At 49.2% G+C, this 16,990-nt stretch overlaps 1 protein-coding gene across 1 annotated transcript; it reads right to left on the bottom strand.

Annotated features, from left to right (window-relative positions):
- Positions 1–6,493: 6,493 nt before the first annotated feature.
- Positions 6,494–7,537, bottom strand: LOC149357132 (uncharacterized). The gene is given in 1 exon segment (XM_089577880.1): positions 6,494–7,537. A coding segment is annotated over 1 exon segment (1,044 nt).
- Between the last annotated feature and the right edge of the window lie 9,453 nt (positions 7,538–16,990).

Here is a 16,990-nt window from a genome sequence, read left to right as displayed (position 1 = left end):
CGCATAGCCGCTCTCACTCGCGAGGCAGAAGAATATGCGAACACGCTAGCCCGCGCAAACTGGGCAGCATTTTGTAACGACCTCAAGGGTACATTAAGCACTAAACGCACGTGGTCCCTCCTACGTGCTCTCTTGGATCCAAGAACCACTAAATCTCAGACACAAGTAAACACACAACGTCTAATACAACTAGAGCTCCAAAAGGGCACCGACGTAATTGGCCAACTACGGGACACTTATATACCCACATCTCTACAGTCGGCAGATCCACCCAATCTACCTCCACCTAACCCAGAACTTGATGCCGATATCACCTTAAACGAAGTCCGCCGAGCACTCTTCAGTATTCGCCGCTCTACGGCGCCGGAGCCGGATGGCATAACCAACAAGGCACTACTCAATCTGGACGAAGTCTTCCTCCAGGAACTCACGGAGCTCTTTAATAACCACTGGCAAGCTGGGACGCTCCCATCAGCCTGGACTCATGCCAGCATGCGATTTATACCCAAACCGGGCAAACCCCTCACTCTTTAAAATTTGCGCCCCATCTCCTTAACGAGCTGTGTCGGCAAGCTCTTCGAGCATGTCATTCTCAATCGCCTGCAACCGTTTCTAGAAACAACAGGCTTTCTATTCAACGTTCAGTTCGGCTTCCGCCCAAACATCTCGGCGCAAGACGTACTTCTTGCCCTTAAAGAGTCCCTCTTTTGCACCAGGCGCCCTACAGCCAGTACGCGAGCCATACTGGCCCTGGATATTCATAAGGCTTTCGACAAAATAAGCCATGACCATATCCTCACGACATTAGCCACCACGGGATGCGGCACCGCATATGGCAATATATTCGGGCCTTCCTTCAGGGACGCACGGCAGAACTCCACCTTGGGGATATTGCCTCCCAGCCTTTCCCCCTGCCTAACCGGGGTACCCCACAAGGGGCGGTTATGCCACCTTTACTTTTTAACATTGCCCTAGCGCCACTGGCAAAGGCCGTTGCTGCTATCCCAGGGCTGCACACAGCCATATACGCAGATGATATAACCCTCTGGACAACGGGAGGATCCCTTGGAACAGCCCAGAATATCCTGCAATCTGCCATAGACATCACCACCACTCATTTAGCAAACAGAGGCCTCCGTTGCTCTCCAAATAAATCGGAACTCCTGCAACTGAATCCCCTCCCCAGTGACCCCTAGATGGAACTACACTTGTACGGCAATCCAGTGCCCATTGTACCTCAGGTGAAGATTCTCGGCCTTCTCATTAGCAACACACTCGATGCAACCACCACCCTTCAGCTCTTGCAAAAACAGACCAAACAGGTCGCTGCACTTATCAGGCGGGTGGTAGCACGCAATCATGGGCTGTCTGAACGGGATACCCTCAATATGACAAATAAACTAATCATTAGCCGCATTATATACCACCTCTCATACCACATACTCACTCATCGGCAAACACAACAGGCAGACATCCTAATACGCAGGGCTGCCACCTGCGCCCTACGTCTTCCACGGACGGTTAGCACGAAACGTCTCCTGGCCACTGGTACGCACAATACAGTGACCGAATTAATAGAGGCTCAACGCACCAACCAATCAGTCCGCCTGAGTCGCACAGAAACAGGACAACGCCTACTGCGACAGCTACGTCTCAATCCACCCATTCCCATCCCAACAAGTCCTACACCTTACATGATCTCTCTGCGCACTCAGGATCACATATATCAGAAGCCCCTACCGCGAAATATGAGCGCTAGTCTCCATCAGGGTAGGCGGCAGGCCCGAGCGAGCTATTACACGAAAACATACAGCAACCGCTCCGATATACTTTATGTCGACGCGGCAGAAAATTCGAAACCAGGATATTTCACGGCAGTCGCAGCCTATGAAGACGGCACAGTTGGGGCCGCCGCCACTATCCGGACTAATTCGCCTGCAGAAGCGGAAGGAGCCGCCATCGCACTTGCTCTGGCCCACTCCACCTTTGACAATAACGTAACCGAAATTTGCACAGATTCCCAGGCCGCGTACCGCCACTACCTAAAGGGCGTGGCGACGCCGGCAACACATCGTATTCTTGCCACAGTCACCTATCTCGACCGAACGGTTACTCTCTCGTGGGTCCCTGGGCATGCCTCGATCCCCGGTAATGAGCGCGTTCATGCGCTGGCCCGAGAACTCTCCTTCCGGATCCCGGATGATGAGGCACCCAACCCTGCGAAAGAGGCTACATCGGTCCTGTATACATATCATCAAATTACAACATTCTACAAACTCAGCCGCATGACACTGCCACCACCCCACAGTACCTTGTCGCCCTCATCCAGCGCCACATGGCGACAATTACAGACAGGCTGTTTTATATCCCCCCACCGTCTCTCATGCTTTCACTCCACATTTGCTCCTGATCGTACCACCTGTGGCGTGCCCAGATCCACACTTTTCCACTACCTTTGGGAATGTCCTTCCCCAAAGGCAGTACCCCATGCCCAATCCCACTCATTCTTCCTGGGAGGCTGCTTTACGGACCGCTCAGCCCGCCGGCGAGAAATGGCTGGTGGATCGGGCTTTACGTGAAGCGCAAGCCCGTGGACTACTAAACCAGTAGGGGAGCACCCTGGAAGATTTTTTTTTGTGTAATAAAGTTGTTTCCATCCATCCATCCTGCTGAGTAGCCGAGCACTCCAACCTCTGAGCCACCGCGGCGGTAACTACCGATTGTGGAAAACGTGTTATGAGCGGAGCGCCGCAGGTGGAACTTGTTGAAGAGGCGATCTGCAACGCACAGCGTGAAAGTGTGTTGCAGTTTAACACGAGACGTGATCGGTTGCGGCGATTGCATCGCGCCCTCGTGCAGTGGCCAGCGAAGCTGACCTGTTTGCTCAGCCACGGGTTTGAAACGCCGCTGTGGCAATATTAATCCTTTGAACTCATGCGCGCTAACGGTGTCCGATGAATTACGTTGGTTTTACCCTTCCGGTATTGTGTGAATTGAGAATGGAATAGACGCTTCATTTGCAAACACCGCTCGCCTTTATTTTTTTAGAACTACCGGGCATAATTTCCTTAGTTATTGAGCCGCACAAAGCAGAACATTAGCACTGCATCTGAATGCCTTCTATCGACTTAAAGGCCCCGGTGTCCTCGTCGGCGTTGTGAGCGAGAAATCATGGGCATGGCTCTGGCAGGTGGTTCCCAGAGAGCAACCTAGGAGGCGGATGGGCCGCCTTGGTCACGTGTCCTTGTTGTGGCATCACAACGTTCCCACCGGATAGTGATCAAACTGCCGACCGTGGCAGTTAAATAACTTATTGGCCGCTCGGGCAGGGGAACCTGGGTCCCACAAGGCCCATCGCTTAACCACTGCACCAGTGCGACTGGAGTGGTATGAGGACTCCCAAGGATCGATCAGTGTAAAATAGTGAATGGCCTGCATATACGGGAATTAACCCATCAAGCTATCGCGTCGTACTCTTAATGCGCAGTTTAAGTGTCCTCTCCAATTTTTATTTTTTTTTTACGCGACCGCATTAAAAGTCCCGTTCGGACGGAAACCCATCGTCAGGACCGTTGACACGGGAAAATCCTGATTGGTCGAGAAGGTAGTGGAGTAGGAAAGTTATTTTGCTTATATAAAAAAGCAAATGTGGTCAGTGGGAACAGAAACCTCCACTGAGCAACCTGCGATAAGTTCGATAAATAGAGGCCTTGTACGAGTATCTCCCAGCGCACAGCAGGAAAATTACACGAGAGGGCCACATAGCTAATGAGGGTCAATAATTATAGGCACTAAATAATGTGGACGACGATGTGCAATAAAACAGTTTATGATTTCAACAAGTGTGTCGGTGTCTGCAAAACTGTGCGCCAGGGGACACCCTAGCGACCGTACGGACACTTTAACGCTATCACGTCGTACTATTAAGGTGAACTGAAGTTTGCCAGTTCTTTTCCTGTCAAGTAACAATCTTTAATCATGCCGAATATGCAATGCTAGATTAAAACTAAAGGAGCAGTTACCACCAGTAACGTGAATTGCAGCGAGGCATTCTCTAGCACGCAGATCTGAGGCCTCGCGACAACGTCACTCTGTCCTGATACTGGGACCAGTGCCATGGTTATACGCACCCTGGGCACATGCGCGTAATATGAGGGCTGCGCGGTGGCCCTGAGGCCTTGAACGGTCCAAACTCGCTTGCATAATAAAGTTTTCCATCCATCATGGGGGCGCAAGCATTTGGACGTCCGGATTTTATGGGTCCTGTCGCGTAGCGCGTTTGAGGTCGGCTTTCCTTTTGCGTTGACCCCTTTTCCAACGGCCGCATGTTAGTTGGCTTTGGCCTCCCCCTGATGTCAAGTGGCCCAAGCCCGAACCTGCCTCCTGACTCCATCCACGGCTGCCCAATGCTGATGTTAGCGTTTCTTTGTGACCTCAGCTGCCCGTCTACGCAGGTCTTCTTAGACTCCGGGCTCGTTTTTGCAATCTTACGAGCGCCGCAAATCTTGTGTGTGCGCAGGGCCTACAGTTCCGTGGCTTCTGAAACAACCACACAATGCCTTTGCTACTGAAGAGGTGCAATATTACTATCGCTTCACGCCATCACACCGAACGATGCATTAGGCTGTAGCAAAGAAAAATGCGTCTCGGTGTCACACACGCATGCGCCACCCAATGCGTAGCGTCCTCGCTGCTCTCCTCGTGTCCCCTCTTTCCCTGCGCAACCCTTCTCACACGCTTTCCCTCTCCCGTCTTCGCGTAAGCCCAGGAACAGTTGTTATATCGTCATGACAGCAAAGGGTGCGTTAGAAGCTTTCTCACTAAAATCAACACAGGCTTGCAGAAAAAAAAATAAAAACGCCTACCATACCCGTTCTTACCCACTGCTTGCTCTTCAGCAGGGAGGAAAAACTAACGCTCGGTTTCATTTCTGAGAAGATTGGTTACCACTCGACGATATGGAACGTGCTGCTGAACGGCGTTCCAGAACTCGTCAACAACATGCTATCGCCATCAAAAGAAAGGTCTACTCGTTCCACCCGTTCTACAACTACCACGATGACAGGGATGTAATCTTAGGCATCCCTGCTGAAAAAAAGTTGTATGATGCAATAACCTCATAGATCATTCACCATAGAATATGTATGAGATATCATACAATCTGTATGATATATCATACAATTCGTATGATATATCATACAGATTGTATGATATGTCATACAGATTGTATGATATTCTATGATGAATGATCTATGAGGTTATTGCATCATAGAACTTTTTTTCAGCAGGGATCCGCTTAGGCGTATACATCTTCCACACTGCAACGTGCAAGTGGGGTGTGCCGCTGTCTGTGCTGCACCCCGAAGGCGAGCCCATTAGCTTTAGCGACCACAGCGTTGTCGCCTGCGGTGACTGTGCCTACACGTGGGGGAGCTCCTCGGACATAAGGTCACGGATTGGCTGCTTATACCGGTTGTATAAGCAGCCGCTCGGAAATGTGCGGCCAAATGGCGGCACTGAGCATCTTCTCGGCTTGTGTGCTGCGTCAACGGATGTACGTCTTTGATTTCTTGGACCCGGAATCCTCACACCGTGTATATTATCTTGACCTTGAGAGCCTGACGTGGCATAGCGCTCCGACCAGTGCAGAGGCCCCGGCTAGCCGCTGCTTCCACACCGCGTCCGCAGTCGGAACCCGAATGTATGTTTGGGGTGGCCAGGCGTTGGACACGGAGGTCAACGACTTTTCAACTATTACTGTTAGCCTCCCTCTGTGTTGCTAGGTGTGTAGCTCACCGCCAGTAATATCCTATCAATATTTAGAACTTCGAATACAAGGTTAACCTCGACGCAGTGACGTGACAAATTTTGGGTTTTTCGACGGGTTACATGTACTGGATCTGTTGCTTTGCCTGCGGGCTTTTCGAAAGTGCATGTATTTTGGCGCGGTGTGAGCAAAATTTGTTGGGCCATGGGTAACTGCGTTTTGGAAATTCTAAAAACTGATATGGACATTACTTGAAGTGAACTACGTGGCTTTCAATTAATAGAGACTAGCACTAAGAGAAAAAAAATTGGCGGGTGATTATCTTTGGTTAAGCCTGGTAGGTTGCGAAAGCAGGTGTTTTATACTGCTCTGAACGAACAAACGTAGCGTTTAAACAGGACACAGAAAGATGAGGACAGGACGGGGCTACCAGTAGCCCCGTCCTGTCCTCATCTTTCTGTGTCCTGTTTAAACGCTACGTTTGTTCGTTCAGATTATGTATGACCACCTGGCCCCACAGTGTACTCTGTTTTATACTGCATATGCAGCGCCTCTAGTGGGAAGAGCGCGGCGCGCCGTGCCAAGCGGCCGCCGTTACCCGACGAGCCGAGTTGGTAGCCCGGCTCTTGTTGTTGTTGATAAACCTTTATTTTCCATCAGAATGGAGGCCCCCTACTCCCTACCTCCGGCACGTAGGCCGAGGGGCAGGGGCCGGGACCTCCGCGACTAGAGACAGGCAAGGAGCTTCTGGCTCCTCGCGGCAGCTATCGCCAAATGGACCGCTTTCTTCTGCACGACGGGGTCCGTGCTTTGCAGAAGGGTTTCCCAGGCCTCTCTACTGTCTATTTTCTCTCGGAACCCTGGAGAATCCGCACATTCCCAAATCACATGGTCGAGGGTCCCCCTCTCCCCGCACTTCCCACACTTATCATCAATATCCTAATCTTTTAAGATATGCTATGCCCACACTGGGTGTATGAAATTTTTAGCCTGTAGTCTCCTCCAAGCCGTAGCCTCTGTGTTAGCGAGCTCTTTGTCCGGGGGAGGAAAGAGTCTCCTGTTTAGTTTGTAATTTTCCACTATTTCTGTGTAATTTATCAGTCTCTCGTCCAGTTCCTTGTTATCGGGCGGTCCTGCCGCGGCTCGGAAGTAGAGATCTCGAGCCAGGGCGTTTGCCGCCTCGTTTCCTGGAACTGCCTCGTGAGCTGGTGTCCAAACGAGACTAATATTTCTATTTATTCTACGTCCCTCTAGAATTCGCAGTGCTTCCTGTGTTATTCTGCCTCGGGCATAATTTTGGAGAGCAGTCTTGCTATCGCTAATTATGTATTGTGCCTCCGTTCCCACGCAGGCGAGCGCTATTGCAACTTCTTCAGCCGACTCTGGATTTCGACTGCGTATGGTTGCGGAAGGTACAGCTGTACCCCGGCTACTAACGACCGTTGCCGCCGCTGCTCCCAGTTTCCCGGTAGCCGCATCCGTGTAGGCCACTGCTTTCTCATTCATTTCGCCGAAGCGTTTGGTGAGCGCCTCAGCTCTCTTTTCCCTCCTTTCTTTGTGAAATGTAGGGTGCGTGTTTCTGGGTAAAGGATCTACCCTGATCTTTTCTCTGATGTCCCTTGGGATGTGCCGCTTTACTAGAATACCCTTTTCCGTCTGGAGTCCTACCATGCTTAGAATCGCCCTTCCTGTGTTTGATTGGCTTAATCTGTCTCGCTGCGCCGTTCTCGTGGCTTCAGCAATCTCTCTCCATGTATTGTGAATACCCATGTCTAGGAGTCTTTCAGTGGAGGTGCTTATGGGCAGGCCTAGAGATCGTTTGTAGCATCCCCTTATGATCGTGTCTAGTTTATCCCGTTCTGAGGCGCGGATCTTCAAGTAGGGTGTAGCATAGCTTATCCGACTGATAACGTATGCTTGCACCAACTTGATCAAGCTTTTCTCTCTTAGCCCTCGTCCTTTGAGTGCTATTCTTCTAAATATCGCTATGGCTTGCGCCGCATATCCCTCGAGCTTCTTCAGGGTTTCCCCGTTGTATCCGTCGCTCTGAATATGCAGTCCTAATATTCTAATCCTATCCACCATCGGCACGGGGTTTCCTCCGACCGTGATGTTGAAGTTGTTACTCTGTTTGAGTCTCAAGTGCTTAGGGTTATACACCAGAAGTTCGGATTTCTCTGGTGAGCACGCTAGCCCTCTATTCGCTGCGTATTTTACCACTACGTGCGCTGCCTCCTGTAGTTTATGCTCTATTTCGGCATCGCTGCCCTGATTGACCCAGATATTTACGTTTCAGCACAGATACTAAAGTGTATGTTGCCAATCTTTTTGAGCTTTTCCGGGAGACCTCTCATAGCAAGGTTAAATAGAAGCGGGGATAAGACCGATCCTTGCGGGGTGCCCCTACTCCCTAGCGTAATTACCACCGACTCTATGTCTTGATATCTTATTTTCGCTGTTCTATTTGTCAGAAAGTCCTTTATATAGTCATAGGTTTTTGGTCTGCTCCTATCTCTTGGAGTTCCTCTAGGATGGCCTCGTGCTTTACATTGTCGAAAGCTTTTTTGAGGTCCAGCCCAAGAATTACTTTTGCATCCCTATAATTGGAGTCTATGATGCCATGATTCAGTCGTAACATTACATCCTAAGTGCTTAGCTTTGGTCTGAATCCGACCATCTCGTCAGGCCATAAGCTGTTATCCTCCATGTAGCGATTTAATCTCGTTTGAACTACATGTTCCATCAGCTTTCCTACGCATGAGGTCAGGGTATTGGCCTGAGCTTCTCCAGCTTGGGTGGCTTGCCCGGCTTGGGGATTAAAGTTATGCTGGCCTCTTTCCATTGTTTGGGTAGCGTTCCTTTTTCCCACACTTGTTGCATGTATTTTGTGAGAGCAATGATGGACTCGTCATCTAAATTTCTAAGTATCTTATTTGTTATACCATCCGGCCCTGGGGCGGACTTTGTTTTAAGTCTGATTAACTCCGCTCTAACCTCTGCCTCCCTTATGGGTGCGTCGAGCTCCTCTCTTACTACACCTTTATAAGCCGGCAAGTCAAGTTATATTTCCTATATAGGTCTGTTCTATTTCCTTCATGAATTCCTTGTCTTCCCCCTGGTAGGCATGTCTAGTTTTCTTTAGCTTAATGTTCGATTGAGTTTTCGATTGAGTTGGGTCTAACTGGTGGCGTAGGATATTCCACGTCTTGGCTAGACTCATTCCTTTCTCCATATCATCGCATACGCAGCACCAATTTTGTTCACATAGCTGCATGGTGTACCTCTCGATTTCTTTATTGTGTCTAGCTATCCTCCTTTTCAGGTTTCAGTTCCACCTTTGTTTTTTAAGCCTGCGTTCTAACCCGCGTTTCGCCTCCCACATGTGGAGTAGCTTGCTGTCGGCTATCGCTGGGGCGTCCTGTCCTTCTAAAGCTACTGTTGCCTTAGCTACATGCTTTTTAAGCTTGCTCGTCCAGCTTTCTATGTCAGTAATGTCTTCAGCCGGGATACCTTCCCACATTTCCCCAAAGCTTTCCCATTTTGTGATCTTCGCTTGCTGAGAGCGATCTTCCGAAAGTCCTGTTTCCAGGGTAGTTGCTATTATGTAATGGTCGCTTCCTAAGTCCTGCTCTGTATTCTCCCACCTAATGGCAGGTGCGTTTTTGGAGAGCGTCAGATCAGGAGATGTGTCTGCCATTACGCTATTTCCTTTCCTTGTCGGGCAGCCAGAGTCTGTGTGCAGCGTGAGGCCTAGCTCTTGGATGTCCTCCCACAGCTGTCTGTCTTTGCTATCTTTTTTCTTGTAGCCCCATTCTTCATGGCGCGCATTAAAATCTCCAACTCTCGCTCCTGGGATGACGTCACGCCATAACGTCAATAGCGCCTGTAGCGGGAGGAGCGCGGCGCGCCGTGCCAAGCGGCCGCCGTTACCCGACGAGCCGAGTTGTAACCTGCCTCTCGCTCCTAGTAGACGTCACGCTGTCACATCGCTAGGTATCGTATGACGTCAGATGTCAATCTAAAGGTCAACGTGACAGGTGGCCGCCGCTACGCGAAAGGCAGTTCTTGGGAGTAGTATGGCCTTCGCAATAAAAATTGGCAGAGGTTTAGCTCTGCTTAAACTGGGTAAATCGCGTTAGAAATGGTGCGCGCGTTCTTATGGTGATTCTTCGGCGCGTTGCCTTCGGCTGGTAGCATTGCGGCGTACCTGAGCAGTCAGGTGTTGAGATTCATCGGTTATCGATGACCTGGAACAACTCTGCGAGGTAGAACGGTGTCGCCGAGCTGCATCCTTAGCACGACGCTTTGCAAGACGTTCTTCAAGCTGTTTTGGCGTCTCTTGTGCACGTTGTCGCTTTCTCGCTTCTTCCTATCACTGCCACTTCTCCTTAGAGGACTGCATTGCAAAGCATTCACGCCAAGGCAAGCGTGCGTTTATAGACGCTCTACAGCGCGGGAGCGTGGGCGCCGCCATATTTGGTCACGTCACCATTCCGCCACGCTGCCAGGGAGTCCACAGAACGCCATCACCCGTTCGGCTGTACGCCTTGCTCGTCGGCTAATTGGTTTTTGAGGAAAGGAAATGTATCTGTATCACATATCTCGGTGGACACCTGAACCTCGCCGTAACGAGAATGGCGGAAGATTGGAGTGAACGAAGACACTGTATTCATTAGACGCGCCTTTGTTGATTCGAAACCATCCAGCTGGAATAGCGGAGTGGTCAGCGTGCTCGCCTCGCACTCCGGAGACCGTGGTTCTATTCCCCAACTCGGCCAGTTTCCTACTCGGTGGTATTTATATATGTGGTCTGATTAAAAATTAAGCGAATTGCTTAACCGATATCATTCGAACGCCATTGATGCACTGCGCGCCAATGCTGCTAACTCCGGCTTCGAAGGCCAGAAGTGGCGGACCTCCTAGTTGCGCCATCTGTCGTATACAGAGCAAACTGCCCGGCGCCGCGGGCCGCGGGGCGTGGCGATGATGCTGCCATCTGGCGGAGCGCGGTTGAAGCAACGTTGTTCAAGGTCATCCGTCCGTACCGGCCCGGGCTACGCGTGAAAGCGAAACCTACAGTAGTATTTCTAACACAATCAAATTAACTAGTCAATTTAAGCTATGCTACTAGTCAATTTCAGCTATGCTGGTTAGCACACTTTAGCTGTATTCGGACAGGCGACAGCGCTGGGAATGCTAAGCCGTAAAGTACACTCCTACAGAAAAAGGCGCGTTTTAAAAATTGCGGAACAACTTATTTTATACATCCGGCATACTCCTAACACGGTGATGGAACACATTCAGGGGAGCTTAACATGACCAACGCTTTCCTTTTTTGTTTTTATATGGGAATAAAGATTACAATTTGGATTTCGTCGTGTATGGAATTTTTTTCTTTCTTTCGAATTCACTCATGCAGAACAGAAGAAACTCATCCGACTTGACTCCAACATCATTACATAGTAATTTGGATTGCAGGTAGATGGTTTCACGTCAAAACGAAAACCACAGTTGTAAGTAAAGATGGTAATGGGTGCCGATTTTGGGCTTCGACTGGAATCGTGCGCATGGTAGAAAAGTTATTTCTTGACACTCTCGAATGAAAGAAAAAACACATCTTTCGTTCCTGCGCAGCTTCTGGAAGTAACTCTTTGCCCAGACGTTATTATTTGATCGTTTCAACAGGTTTGAATTCATAAATGCATTGAACGATTGCTTTTGCTATTTGAAAGTTTTTTTATTCAACTTACACAATGCTGCTGGATGTCATGGCAAGAAAGCTGCAAGAAAAGCTTGACAAGGCCTGGACACTAGCGAATAACAGAACAGGAGTGCAGAGATGAGGTTGAATAACTTACAAATTAACATTATAAATATCATGCGGATTGGCACCCGAAAGAAAAGAAAAAGCAGAACCTGTTTACATATGCATTAAACCTGTTTTATAAACACTTTTACAAAGAGCTGCGCCTCGGAAGTGAATGTCAAATAAATAAACTAACGTGAAATAAATACTGCACAAAATATAGCAGCGACTCTAAGTGAATACATAATACTCCATTGTCTGCATTCGTACAAAATACTGCATCCAACGTCTTTAAAGTGAGCATGTCGACATAAAGTAGTTAAAAAAAATGACTTCGAGGGAACAGAAACAGAGCAATGAGGCTGCATCCGTGTCGTGGTGCTGAATCGAGCAGACTAATGTTCTGCAGGCAATATGATTACTTGGTTAACCATTAGTGGTGTTACAGTTGAACATGTCATGTAGCGCTCTAGGACATTACGTACTGAAGTACAGGCGGCAACTATCTAATTTATTGAATATATCTGCTGCGTTATGCGCAATCTACAGCCTAAATCATGCCATGCGATGACGTTGCATTACCAACTTCGCATAAATTGGCGTTTAACGTGTATTATTTTTTTCTGCCAGGCCTGATAGGTTAGTGAAAACGTTTCGTACTTGCCTTTCCTCTATATTAGCCTGTGGAGCAAATGGTATTTGTAAACGCGTTAAATATTTTTGTTCCTTGTGAAAGAACAGTTCTTTAGCTGGGTGCATGTTGACACGTTGGAAGATCGTTTCGTTTATTGGGGTTTAACGTCCCAAAGCGACTGAGGCTATGAGGGACGCCGTAGTGAAGGGCTCCGGAAATTTCGACCACCTGGGGTTCTTTAACGTGCACTGACATCGCACAGCACACGGGCCTCTAGAATTTCGCCTTCAAGAAATTCAGCCGCCGCGGCCGGGATCGAACCCGCGTCTTTCGGGTCAGCAACCGAGCGCCGTAACCACTGAGCCACCGCGGCGGGGCTGACACGTTGGAAGAAGAGCGAACTGCTTTTAACGCTGTAGTGGTAAGGGTACCGTTCAGCGGAGAACCCCGCGTAGTTGGCGTCTTCACCGGTGTGCGCGGAAAACGGGATTGGTCGAGAGGGTGCTGACGTCACACGTGGAGCCGTGGAATCAAAAGTGATAAAAAACTGCAAAACTAATGAATAGAAGGTGGAAACAAGACTCTAATGTCTTTGGACGTCTAAGTATAGAAAGCAATTCAGTTGCGCTGCAAGCAAATTTTGGGGCAATTGGTCGTGAATCGATCGCTTGACCTGTCGTTTGCGAGTCGGGCATGCTGACCCAAAACCAGGCAAGCTTGTTTTTCTAACATGACACTTAAGCCATTTTGGAAATAAAGATTTCATTTATAAATTATTTACAAAGTACTCAGCTAGCGGCTGCACTCCACTACCATGACAAAAGACAAAACAACTAAAAGGGCTAGGCAGACTTCTTATTTTGGATGAAGAAAAAACACAGGCCAGACATATTCTTTTTATTCAACATGCTATTTATTACATTCATGCAATGTTCTACGTCTATGAACTGTGTGCCATCCTTTAGAAAAAAAAATGTTGGATTAACACGACGCGTTCAAGTCACCAAAGATTGGAAAAGAGACGATGGAGAGAGCACATGACTAACGCATCATAATACGACAAACCTAAGCATGAAGCAACAGAAAAAAGACAATGAAGAGCACATTAGTAAGAGCGAGTGCGACTCGGGTCTGAACACATTGTGGGGTTACATTCCCTTTAAGTGAACAATCATCATTCTCAAGTGACCTTTTGCAGAAACAAGATTCACAATGCCAGTATATCATGAGCGCTTTCCAGAAGCCGTGTAGTCCAATTAAAAACAACAAAGGGTCATTATCAAATGAAAGGGCAGTGTGATATCGTAGAGAATGCGGTCTCTAAACTTATTCTGCAATGTCCGTTGTATGATACCCCAAAAGACTACCGAGTCCTTTCGATTGATGAAACAAGGCTCAATTGTTTCTGGAGCGTTGCAAACGGAGGCGGGGCGGGGGGGGGGGCATTACAGAGGTGGAAATTCGCCGTTGACTGAAAAATTTCCCTTTGGTCTAATCACGTTTTAGCGGGCAATGTGTCAGTGTAAAATTAAAAAAAAACGCACCCTTTTTTCTGTACACCTTGCTCCATTAAATAAAATACGCAGCGCGATACATGGGCGGAGAAAAGAGCATACAAACTAAATCGTTGTACAACCACTTTCCCAATACTGAAAACCGGAAATCATTGGTGAAAAGAACAAGTAGGAAACGAAGAGCTAAGTACAACTGCATGCATTAAGCCCGACAAAAAGGGGCTACCAGATACATTTGAAGACGGAGTAGGGTTCGGTAAAACAAACTAACTTGACTTGCAAAAATGCATGCACTATTGAACGCGTAATGTCGCGCAAAAACATGAAACGTGAAACTACCTATCCGACATACAGGAAAATAAACAGGCCGCCAGCGTTTACAGACCAGAACAAGTAATCAGGAGAGAAAGATTAAAAATTTGAGTCTAACATAAAAGTAGCGAAACTTTTTGAAAACCTGGATATAAAGTACTGTGCAAATAATATTTTCGAGTACATAAGGAATTTTAGGGCGAGAGACAGATTTCAGGCGGTCACCGTACCAAAATCAAGGTACCGTAAGAGACAGATGTCTGAGAAGTTAGAACAGTGCTGAAAAGTTTGCACGCGGGCTTTACCATTACTGGGCGCGTATGGACCCCTGAACTTTCTTGGACATCTCGTGGTTTTGGTCTCTTTAAGTTCCCTGCGTGTGTGTGTGTGCACCGGGCGACATCAGTCGCCGCAATGTTTGTTTGTTTTTTAGAGGGACCCATGTCCCTTTTTGGTCCTGGGTTCAATAAACTTCTCTTAAAGCCCTCTTATTACGGACACTGAAAGAGACGCCAAGGTGCTTGAGTAGCCTAGGTGTCCAGTCCACACCAGCATATTCAGCAATAAAACGTGATATTGACGCCAGCGCTCGTGCAGACGGAAGCGCCTCTCAAGAAGAAGAGGAAGTGTGGGTGTGAAAGTGAAAGTGACCGGGAAGCGCACGTCTGTTGACCCGCTGTGGACCCTTAGCCGCTGATTACCAACGTGACATCTGGTGGAGGAGCTGGGTACTTCGTTAATGCACCGTACGCCCCCTTCAAGCCGCAATTCGAGCCCCGTACAAATACCGAAGTTCGACACGCCAGTCCACCAGGGCAGTCGCCGATTACAGGGCTTACCTCCCGAATTTGGACTGCTCCCTGTTTCCCATTGTTCGCGGAGGGCAGGAGGGCAGGTTCACGGAGGGCCTACAACGGCCCAGCTACAGTGTCGCCGGTCCTGCTCCACCACTAGCGAGAGCCACCCCATTTTCGCGGTCAACCACACGAGGACGCCGAAGACTGGCTGGACCAGTATGACCGGGTGGCCATCTACAGTGGTTGGGGCGCTGACTACAAAATGCGGCATGTTTATTTCGCCCTTGAAGACTACGCGAGGACCTGGTTTCTGAACAATGAATCTGGCCTTGGAACGTGGGATACGTTCAAGACAGAGTTCCTCCAAACCTTCAAGGACAGCACGTCGCGCAGGGAGAAGGCCTACCTGCTTTTAAAAGCCGGACATCAACTCCCCAGCGAGAGTGTGACGGTGTATGCTGAGGAAATGAAGAGGCTGTTCCGGCGTGCCGACCCAAACATGTCGGAGGAGAGGAAGGTGAGCTTCCTTATGAAAGGTGTCAAGGAGCAGCTGTTCGCCGGCCTGGTTCGAAGTCCTCCAGTCACGGTAGCTGACTTCGTAAAGGAGGCGAGCATCATCGAAAAGTCTTTGGACATGAGGGCCCGGCAGTACGATCGTACAACGGCGTCGATGCTCACGGCCACTGTGGAGGACGCCACGGTGAAGTCGGCAGACTCCTTACGTGAGATGATACGATGTATTGTGAGGGAGGAACTGGCAAAGCTCTTTCCGGACAAGGAAAAACCTTCGCCTAGCACTCTTGCTGACGTTGTCCGTGAGGAGGTGCAGCAAGCTCTAGGCACTTGTACAGCACTACCTGTTGCCTGCCCGCGTGTTCGCCAAATGCAGCCGGTACAGCCAGCGATGACAGCGCCGCCCACCGGCAGGTAGCAGCCACCATTAAGGCTGGTTATAAACATTCATTCAGAACGACGGCTTGACATCGCCGCTATGGCGCAGTGGATTAGAGGCACGTGTTGCGTATGGAAGGTCGGCCGTTCGACTCCGCTCTCTGTACTGTAATTTTATTGTTTTTTTAATTCCATATTTTAATTTTTATCCCTTTTAGGTCGCAAATCGTGATGCTTAGTGGCATCCGTTTAAGATTTTCAAAACATTTTCTGCATACTTTTACACAGATTATTCACAGCGCTGGAATATCAGTTTTGAATTTAAACTAAATATTACATGGTTAGTAACAATAGGTAGGAATACACTTTTAAGCATTATTTAGGGAATAAATATCCCTTTTAGGTAAGCCGTTGTGACAATCTTCAGTCACCGTGATCAATTCACCGTGGTTTCAAGCCTTGTGGCTGTACAGGCTGCAGTTGGCGAATACGCTGCCGGCCCTGTGCAGCCTCAGCCACCGAATCTCAGCTACGCCGCCGTCACACGCCGTTTTATTTCATCGCAGCCGAACCGACGTTACGACACACCTGCCTCCGCCGCTGCACGAACTCCACCTCCCCAGCCGAATTCTCCACAGCGGCTAGGACGCCGCAGAACGGATGTCTGGAGAGCGCCAGATAATCAGCCGCTGTGTTACCACTGCGGTGAGGCTGGACATGTTTATCGTCGCTGCCCATACAGGGAGATGGGCCTTCGAGGATTCCCCGTCGGTTGTCATCGTCCGATGTATGGAGAACGACCGCAGGAGATCGCGGACTACATCTCGCAAGCGGACTCCGTACAGCGTCGTTTTTCTCGATCACCATCGCCGCGTCGCTACAGTTCCCCAGGGCGAGGCCAGTCTCCGAGTCCCCGGAGGGGAAACTAGATGCAGCAGCCTCTGGAGGTGCGGCTGCTCAACGACAAAGTATACAAGATCCTCCATCGCCACAAGACAGTTCTCAACCAACGCCGAATTCCGTAGCCGTACCGACGATTCTTGAGCCCACGTACCTCGAAACTAGCCGATGTCCTGACGCACCCCCCCATGGCCGCGACGCCTTTCCCCGATGCCGAACTCCTTCGACGCACCGCAGCCGAGACCGAACGCCTCGACATCCCCAAAGTAAGACACCACCAACTGCCGACTTGGAGATTTTGGTTGACGGCGCCGATGTAACCGCGCTGGTGGATACTGGTGCCGATTATTCAGTACTTAGTGGACAATT

This window comes from Amblyomma mixtum, chromosome 3 (genome assembly GCF_055824585.1).
Source record: "Amblyomma mixtum isolate Tamu chromosome 3, ASM5582458v1, whole genome shotgun sequence".
Lineage (NCBI taxonomy): Eukaryota > Metazoa > Arthropoda > Arachnida > Ixodida > Ixodidae > Amblyomma > Amblyomma mixtum.
Note: the sequence above shows the minus strand (reverse complement) of the source record. Positions and strands in the feature narration are given on the sequence as shown.